The 8878-nt window shown below is 39.5% G+C and overlaps 1 protein-coding gene across 1 annotated transcript; it reads right to left on the bottom strand.

Annotated features, from left to right (window-relative positions):
- Positions 1–968: 968 nt before the first annotated feature.
- LOC147232964 (mitochondrial import receptor subunit TOM34-like) lies at positions 969–7526 on the bottom strand. The gene is made up of 8 exons (XM_086150152.1): positions 7261–7526; positions 5835–5990; positions 5108–5207; positions 4862–5014; positions 4543–4712; positions 4226–4373; positions 3496–3622; positions 969–2967 (listed from the first exon to the last, which is right to left on the bottom strand). The coding sequence occupies exons 2-8, from the start codon at positions 5968–5970 to the stop codon at positions 2869–2871; spliced, it is 933 nt and encodes a 310-aa protein (XP_086006278.1). The 5' UTR covers positions 5971–5990; positions 7261–7526; the 3' UTR covers positions 969–2868.
- Between the last annotated feature and the right edge of the window lie 1352 nt (positions 7527–8878).

Here is an 8878-nt window from a genome sequence, read left to right as displayed (position 1 = left end):
AAAAAAAATGAGAAAAAAAAATGAAAAGCCCTTGGAAACCCTCCCCTCAACCCTGGTTATTGACGTAATACTAGATTTGTGTATGTCTTTTAAAATAAATTCTAGTTTCACCTTACATGTAATAAACAGGACAAAATGTAAAAGACAATTTAAAGTGAAATAAAGGTTTTATCAGTTCCGAAACATCCCTGTTTTGTTTCTTACCACTAGTCTGTTAAGGATGCATGGCGTGCAGGATGTCTGGATTAAGTGTGGGGGTCAAGGGGGCGTGCTGAACGGCTTGAGTTGGAAATACCAGAAACCTGAGGAACTTCAGACTGTCAGCATTTTACCTGGCAACGCCTGTATCAGTTGATTTGGATAAAACATTTGGTTTTCTGGCATCATCTTGTTTCCAACACACGGAAAAATGAAGTTTGCTTTTAAATATGATATCATTCTGAAGTCTCCATGCTATGCAAGCCAGACAAGATACTAGGACTGCTATATTAATGCCGATATTACTGACTGATATTTGGGTGTTAAAAAGGTTTTCTTTAAATCATTACTCCCTAACTGCTGTGACTTTGATCTAAGTTAAAGGTTCAGCAGGCAACATAACATTTAAGCCCAGTTAGATTTTGATAAGACCTAATAATCTTAAACCCAGTTTAATCTAAATGTTAAGAAAAGGTATGTTGAGACCAAAATTTAACTTCATGTCAGCTGACATCAGTATGTACATCAACAAGACACCTTGATTTTGACACAACCTATGTTGAACCCAACGCTGATGACAAACTCGGAATATAGATACAAGGTGATCAGATCTAATGCTCTAACTACTGTTAGCTTGAGGTTTAAATTGCTCCAAGTTAGAGTGAAGACACTTTTCTCAGATGAATGTGACTGGAGTCCCCTGGAAAAACAGGATTTGAACAGGCTTTAGGCGGAGGGATGTCTCCATGGCAACAATTAGCAGACATAGATCTAGCGCCATAAAAGGCCAACTTTATTAAAATGTATTTGTAGGTAAAACAAGCGTTTGACAAAAAAAACAAGAAAACCAAACAACTTTGTGATAAAAGCATCACATCCAATTCCTTGCCTCTGTTTGGACGCCTTGATGCAGATATTTCAAATGTTTCTGGAAAGAAACTTCCAGAGCAGCAGGTGTAGGACGAAGAGGATGAGGCGAGGCACTTCCGGAAGGACAGGGGTTTCTAAGCTTCACAAAACTAAACACTCAAGAGGAAACACTGCTTTTACATCATCAGTAGCCAAGACATCCAGTTTCTGACAGTCACTTTAAGTTTCTACAGAAAATCAAAGAACATTTCAAAAAGGTTTCAAGGCATTTTGGAAAAATAGATTTTCCAGAGAAGAAAAAGCCTGGAAGAAAAATCCAGCTTCCAAGATCTCACATCACTTTCATTATCTCTGTATAAATCATTCAATGTCCAATTGTTTGAATTGGATTTTATGAAACCAGTTAGGATATTCACTTTGAAATTTTAAGCACTTGTTTTCATTATGAAAGTTGAATAGAAGCACATCTTTAGCTGATCGATCTTTGCAATGTTTTGTTGGAAAAATTAACAGTATCTCCATCCTCGATAAAGACTGCTCTTGGATTATTTTATAAATTTGACAGGAAAATATCCTTGAGGTCCTGGGCCCTAAGGGGGACTTTGGCTGAATCTAAACCCCAAGTACAACCTGAACACATTGCTGAAAATGCCCGCGGGGCAGTAAAAACAGCTTGAATAAACCATCTGAGTTGAAAAGATAAACGTACAACCTTTCAGTCAATCCTTTTATGATCAGCAGTGTGAGGTGGGGCCACGCCAAGACACTCTCCATGTGAAACGATGAGCAAAGAGCGAGCATTTCTGAACCTTTTTTAAAAAGCTCAGTTTGTTTAATCATGGTGAATGCATTGTTAGATTAGGGGCAAAAATCACAAGGATTCTGGATTTTATGCTTAAATCTCAAACATTTATATTTTTATGCATCGTAATCAGAACAAAACATTCATATTGTGTAACAAACTAAGTTTATAACCATTAAACATTTGAAATTGGGAATTAACACTAGCTCATCCCTTAAGGTGTTTTTCTCAAAAGTTGGTGTTTACTTGGTTTTGTTTCATTTCTGATTTTAGACATACTATAGGAAATGTTATTTTAGAGGACCAGACTTTTAGGGTTGCTGTTTCTACTTCAGTTGACAAACAAGAGCATTTTATTAGATCTGATAGCAAACAGGAGCTGAAGCTTAAACTTTAAAATGGAACACGAAATATTTCCTTTCATTCTCTAAACATTGAAATGCATTGTTTTACATGTTTCTGCTAGAAAAAAAAGGCTGAGATGGCTAATTACAAATCGGCGTTTTTCTTAAAAAATGCATATTAGTCAAGGAACCAAATTAAATGAATTGTAACTTTATTTAAAAACTAGAGTTCTAAATGTGATAAATTCCACTTTTGTTATTGACTTCACATTTTGTAATCACGACCAAAACCAACTGAATCTGAGATTATTCTGTGATGTTAATCTCTAGAAGCAGGACAGTGACTTGATGGACATGAAGGTCGAAACGCTTTATACTCAGGCTCATAAATAAAGATAAATACTTAGTTGAAACTTGGCAAAAACTAAAAAAAAAAAAAAAAAAAAACATTTATAGGGTTTTATTTTCTTCCCTGTTTCCACCATTTAGATTTTTCCGGAAGGGCCTCAATGCTGGCTTTTGTCCAGGAATCAAATGTGAGCAACAGGAGGAGCTTTTTGGGGGAGATGAATCATATCGCTGCTCCATTCTTGCGGACAGCATCCCCGTCTCATCCGCAGGCTGCACTGTGACGCATGTCTCCGCCAGATGGCATTACTTCTTCTGCACTTCCTGCAGCAGCTTCAGGGCAGCCAAGTTCTTTGGTTCCACCTTGAGCAGCTTATTCAGGTCCTCGACACAAGACCTGATGTTCTACAGGATGAAAACACCAGGAAATAATATACGATGTAGGCCAAGGCAAGCCCCCTTCCAGGCCTGGATCCAGAAGGTTTCTCCCCAGTCTCTCTAATCCAGGGCAAGGTACCTTCCTATCTGATTTATATCAGCATTGATGATGTTGAATGACCATTTCTGGCTTCAAATCAACACCGGCTGCTGTTTTTAATCTTATCTCTCTTACATGTCCAGTTTCATTACAAGCAAGTACTTAAAGTAAGCTTCCATTGTTATATGTCAAAAATACTGGAGTTTTTCCATCGGTTACATGGCGAGGGGGGTCAAAGTTCACAACTCTCAAAGGTAATAAAGATTAAGGTTTTCACTGTGGGACTGCAGCTCAGCATGCAAAGTCTCTTACATACAAGTGAGAGAGCGAGATGTCAGAAACACATTGGCAACTACAGGACCAGAAAAGGTCCTCATTTTGTCACTGACACCCAGGTGACTGCTTGTGCCAAAGGTATAAGACAGTGAATGAAATGACAAGAGATGCTGCCTCACCTTGAGCTCTTTGTGGGCCTGAGCCCTCCTGTACAGGGCCTTTACATTACTGCCCTCCATCTGCAGAGCCTTGTCACAGTCCTGGACCGCCTGCTGGTACTGTTGCAGTGCCAAGTAACACAGAGCCCTGCAGAACCACATGCAGACACACACACAAACACACACCACAGCTTTATCTACTGGCCTGTTCATCACCTGAAAGAAACCCATTTAATAAAACATGTAAAAGTCAAAAAAGCAGGTTATTTCAGTTCTATCTGATAATGGAATGGGTGGAGGTTGGGGTGGTAATATACAGTCATTCATATGGTAATATTAATCTATCCATCCATCTATCCATTATCTACTGCTTATCCTACACTTAGGGTCACAAGGGATGCTGGAGTGTATCCCAGCTATGGGGCAAAAGGTGGGGTACACCCTGGACTGGTCCAGATGTAACAGCAAAATTGACAGAAATGCATTATGAAGCTGAATCTTCAATCACACTATCAAATCAGCATAAAAAACATAGAACAAAACCACTACATTTGGAATTTTGTATCCACTTGAATAAGTGTGGAAAACAAAAGAAGTGTGTCCTAAACCTGTACAAACAGCCTGACTGTAAAGAGGATCTACATTCGTCACTTTATTGATTAAATTAAAGCCTTTTAAGGGTTGGCGGGCAAGTATCGCTGTGTTTTTATGTGTGTGTGTGTGTGTGTGTGTGTGTGTGTGTAAGACACACCGGTTTGTGTAGGTGGTGACCTCTGTGGGGTTGTGTTTCAGGCTCTGGCCGTACTTCTCAATGGCCTTCCTGTGCTCACGCTTCTTCACCAGGGCATTTCCTTCTTCCTTCAGAGCCTGAGCTTTCTTCACATCAGTCTCACTGGGAACTGAAGACAACAAAACTAAATAAAACTGGCACCCATTAACTGTTGTTGATTATTGGTTGTTGTGTGCTTGTGAATAAATTATTAGTCCCATAGAAGTATCCAGTAATTTACCACACATTTGAAGACACCATCTAATTAAGTACTGGTGTGTCTGTAGGTGTCTCCTCACCAGATATATGTGACATTCCAGTACTGTTGGGTTGTAGAGCTGCTCTGCTCGGCTGTGTGGATGGAGTTTGTTGGGCCAGTTTCTCCCTGACAGAGAGAGGGACAGTGGGAATGGGAGGAAGCTTCTCTCTCCATGATAGGCCATCCACATCTGTCAGAACCTTTGTCATCCTAGGAAACAGAGTGTGTGTGTGTGTGTGTGTGGGGGGGGGGGGGGGGTGATAAAAAAGGAATGTTGAAAAAATACATAGTTGAAGCAGTTAGGCTTTGGAGATCCGATATCTGTTTCAAATACTCAGTCTGGTATTGAAACTCTGTACCTGTTGGTCCCATCCTGAGCAGCTGCTATGTTGTAGTCGATCTGCAGCGCTGTCTTGTAGTCAACGTAAGCTTGACGGTAACGCTCCAGAGCTTCAGATGCGGCAGCACGACGGAGCAGAGACTTGATGTTGAACGGAGACAAATCTAGAGAACTACGTGTACATTAACAGAATTAAGCTGTCAATAACCAATCTAAGAATCTTACCTCTGAAAAACATAGACACACAAAAGGTTAAAACACATACACGTTGCAGTCCTTCACACACTCCACGCAGTTTCCGTCCTTCAAGTAACTGGCTGCACGATTTGAGTACAAAATGGCCAAATCCTCTTGGTTCTTTTTACCTTTTAACAAGCAATGAAACAGAAGAATTGAATAAAGGTTGATGAGTGAATCAAAACAGAAAGGAGAACCAGTGCAAATACACAACAAATAGAGTGATAAAATAAAAAATACATTGAATGATAGATAAAAACTATTCAAACTTGGCTTTATCGAAGTAATCGAGAAACTATATACAGATATTTTGTAACATTGAAACAAGAAATTCCTAAATTGATACAGTTTCTGAAAAAAAGAGATAGTTAGAACAAGTAACCAAAAATCAAACACTGTTTACTGTTGATGTTTCCATTGCCAATCTCTCTGGAACTTTAATTGCTTGATTTTGCAGTTTAACCCATTTATCTTACTAAATACTAGAATAAAAATATTTAGGTAATGCAAAAAGAAGATCCTTCAGGTGACATGTAAGGTTCTTCAATTGTAAAAAATTAAGGACAGCTCGTAAGCAGTGAAATAACTGCTAGTAAATTTAAATTATTGTCAATTTCTCAGCAGACCCTTTAAGATTCAGCAGCTGAGTCGGTCTGAACAAAGTCTGACTCGGGTAATATCAGTATTTCGAAATAATCTGTGCGTTACTACTGTGAGAATTATGACCATGAAGATAATGCAGATGAAATACACACCACTCTTTTCCAGCTCTCGGATTGCCCGGCTGTACAGCTCCATGGCTTCTCCATACTGGCCTGTCTTGAAACACTCATTTCCCGCCTGCTTGAGCTCAGTCCAGGACTGGAAATTAGGTTTCTGTTTCTGAGGCATGTTGTCCTTTTTCCTACCAGCTGTTTTCAGAGAACGTCAAACAAAATGAAAAATGAAACTTATGAAGTATTCAAACTGATTTGCCAGATAAACTCCTGAAATCTCATTTGAATATTTTGCTGGTGCCATTTTGTTTAACATTTACAAAAATAAAAACACATTTTAAAGTTCATTTCTGTTTTTGAAAAACCTTATCATGTGAAGACACTTTTAACTAAGTTTATGATACTCAAAATCTATTTGATATTTATGAAGATACATTTTTTCTAAATCAAATACAAGAAACATTACAACTGAAAACTGCAAGTTTTAAGCAGTTTAACAATTATATCATGCAAAAAGGCCGGTGTAATTTTTTTAAATTTCTGACTATGATATGTCGCTAAATTGATGGCAATTTTTTTTCAGTGATATATGAATGACAGATACACAATTGGACTCAACTTTAAAAAAAAAAAAAAAACTGCCAGTTCTCGCATCCTTCATGATACTTTATTTGACTTATATTAAATGGGTCAATAGACATCTTATGCTTATATATTGGGTTTCATACCATGTGTATCACTGCCACTTTTATAAGTTCAAATAAAATAAAGAATTGTACTTAAAATACAAAATAGAACACAATAATCCTTGAATCATCCCATAGCGGGGAAATTTCAATTGCTCAAGATGTATACATTCTCTTTATTTCCGTCACGAGACGGGTAAAATAGATATAAAAACTGTGACGCTACAACTAATAATTGAGCAAACTTAATACATGAGTCACTACTGTTTCTCATTCGCCTGCATGCTTGTCCCACAACAGCAACAACTATTCATCGATAAACATTGGGCTAACACTACTTTAGTTCATTTTATTGTGTCAGGTTTAGCACTTTGGGCCATGTAACCGTGGATATTGGACAGAAATTCAAACTAACAGAGCTTTTTTCCACCCGATTTCAATGCCGATGTTTTGTGTCTTACACCCAAAATAAAATGCAGCGTAACATTAGTAGATTACTTTAATTAAGCGGTTGTCTTATCACACTAGCTAGTTATTAAGCAAGTGGGCATCATTTCGCGGAGCATCACTACAACGGAGTTAGTTCCAGGAACATTTATAAAATGTTATTGGAAAAATAAAGATTGGTCGTAAATACACTTTCGGTTGTTCGTTTAGAACGTTATTAGCACCCCAGCTAACACACGCTTGCTCTTCCAGGAGGCATTACTAGCGGTTTTTAGCATCGGGCTAGCAGCCGCAGCCAGCCATGCTAACGTTCAGGAGCTCGGGATACTTACCGGCTTTCGAGGCCTGACTGCCAAACACTGCGGTCCTCCTTCCGCACAAGTAATGGCGCAAACTACAGTTTCCTCGCAGAAAACGACCGGGTCGTTATCGCCACCCGACACACTCTGTAACCGGTGAGAACGCTAAAAGTACTGACATCGTCCGAGGAACCTATCCCACCTCCACCGCGTGTTTCTGTGCTATGTCTCAGGAGGGAGAGGGAACCTGAGAGAGAGAGAGCGAGAACTTGACTCCAGTAACTTCTCGGCTCTTCTCTAAAAGGGAGGAGACTTGCTTGCACTCCTTTTACACGATGCTGCATTCACGGTCCATGGGAATGGGAGATGTTTGGAGGGACATTGATCACTGCGGGTACCCCTGATATTTTGATTAACACACTTTTGGCAAAAAAAAATGTAGATTTTTTTTTAGAAATGCTTTCACTTTCCTTTTTTTTCTCTTTTAATAATTTGTCACTGACTTGTCTGTGGAGGTTTGAAATTTTCTTGTACTGCCCTGAATTTCTTCACTTGATGATGGTTCACCCCTCATCCGAGAGGCTTCTTCAGTTCTAATGACCTGTGGTGAAAATATGGATGGATGGGTTTTGGGTGGTTCTGGGTTATGGTGGTTTGTTGGATAATTGTAAGAGTTGATCGTTTAAAACTAGGTCTACAGGGGTTGTTATGCTAATGAAGCTGTCGTTCCTGAGAAAAAAAGGGCAATTTTGTAGGATTACCGGGATATGAATAGGAATTGGTAACAATAAACAAAGGAGTGAAACCTGTTGTGAACTGAGGCTCATGTGGACGCTATAGGAGGGCAGGTCTTTCCTGGTTGTTTGGAGGGTGCAAATGGGCTTGGTCGGTGTGTGCAAATCTGACTTGGTATTGATCTCAGTACGGCATTATATGTTTGTGAAAGGTTGTGCATGAGGCCCCCTCCTCTGTTCAGAGATGTTTTTTTTGTTTTGACCAAGATGGGCTTCTTTGACTTGATCTGTCTTTTCCAGCCAGAATATGGACATTGCTGTCTTTATTGTCACTGACATTTCTTTGTGAAGACGTGGTCCACAGCTGCAAGTTCGAACAAATGAGTATCTTATTGTAAAATACAGTATTGACACTAAAGCCAAACACCATACCTACAGTTTTCTATCTCAAACAGACAAAAGGTTCTTGGGGAATGAGTGAAGAAAGTCGAAGACAGGCAGGAGATGCTGGATGCTGTCCTGCGAGGACATCAACAACCCGCTACTGCAGAAGTAGCATCTAATGACGAAAGAACGGGCACGACGAGTCACCTGGTCAGTCAGCACAGTGGCCCATAAGTCTACAGTAAACAGCCGATGGCAAAAAGTGGAGCTACTTACAAGAGATGCTCTGTTAGCATAGCAAGGCAGTTGCCACATGCACCTGTGACTTTTGCTGACTCTTGCCTCTTCGTATCTTTGTTTGCCTCCTCTCTGTAGCTCAGCTTGGCTTATGTCTTCAGCTTTATCATCGCTCACGTCTCTCAGATTCAAGTGGGATGAAGAAATGGGAAGGGGCCAGTGCAACTTCATCACGTCACTACCCAGCATTGTGATGTAAAAACAACAATGGAAGCTCACAGGTGATTTTTTATTCA

Source organism: Fistularia commersonii, chromosome 7, assembly GCF_037954325.1.
Source record: "Fistularia commersonii isolate RoL2024-O1a breed Wild chromosome 7, RoL_Fcom_v1.0, whole genome shotgun sequence".
NCBI classification, from domain to species: Eukaryota; Metazoa; Chordata; class Actinopteri; order Syngnathiformes; family Fistulariidae; genus Fistularia; species Fistularia commersonii.
The sequence above is the reverse complement of the archived record's forward strand: the minus strand, read 5'-3'. Positions and strand labels throughout refer to the sequence as shown.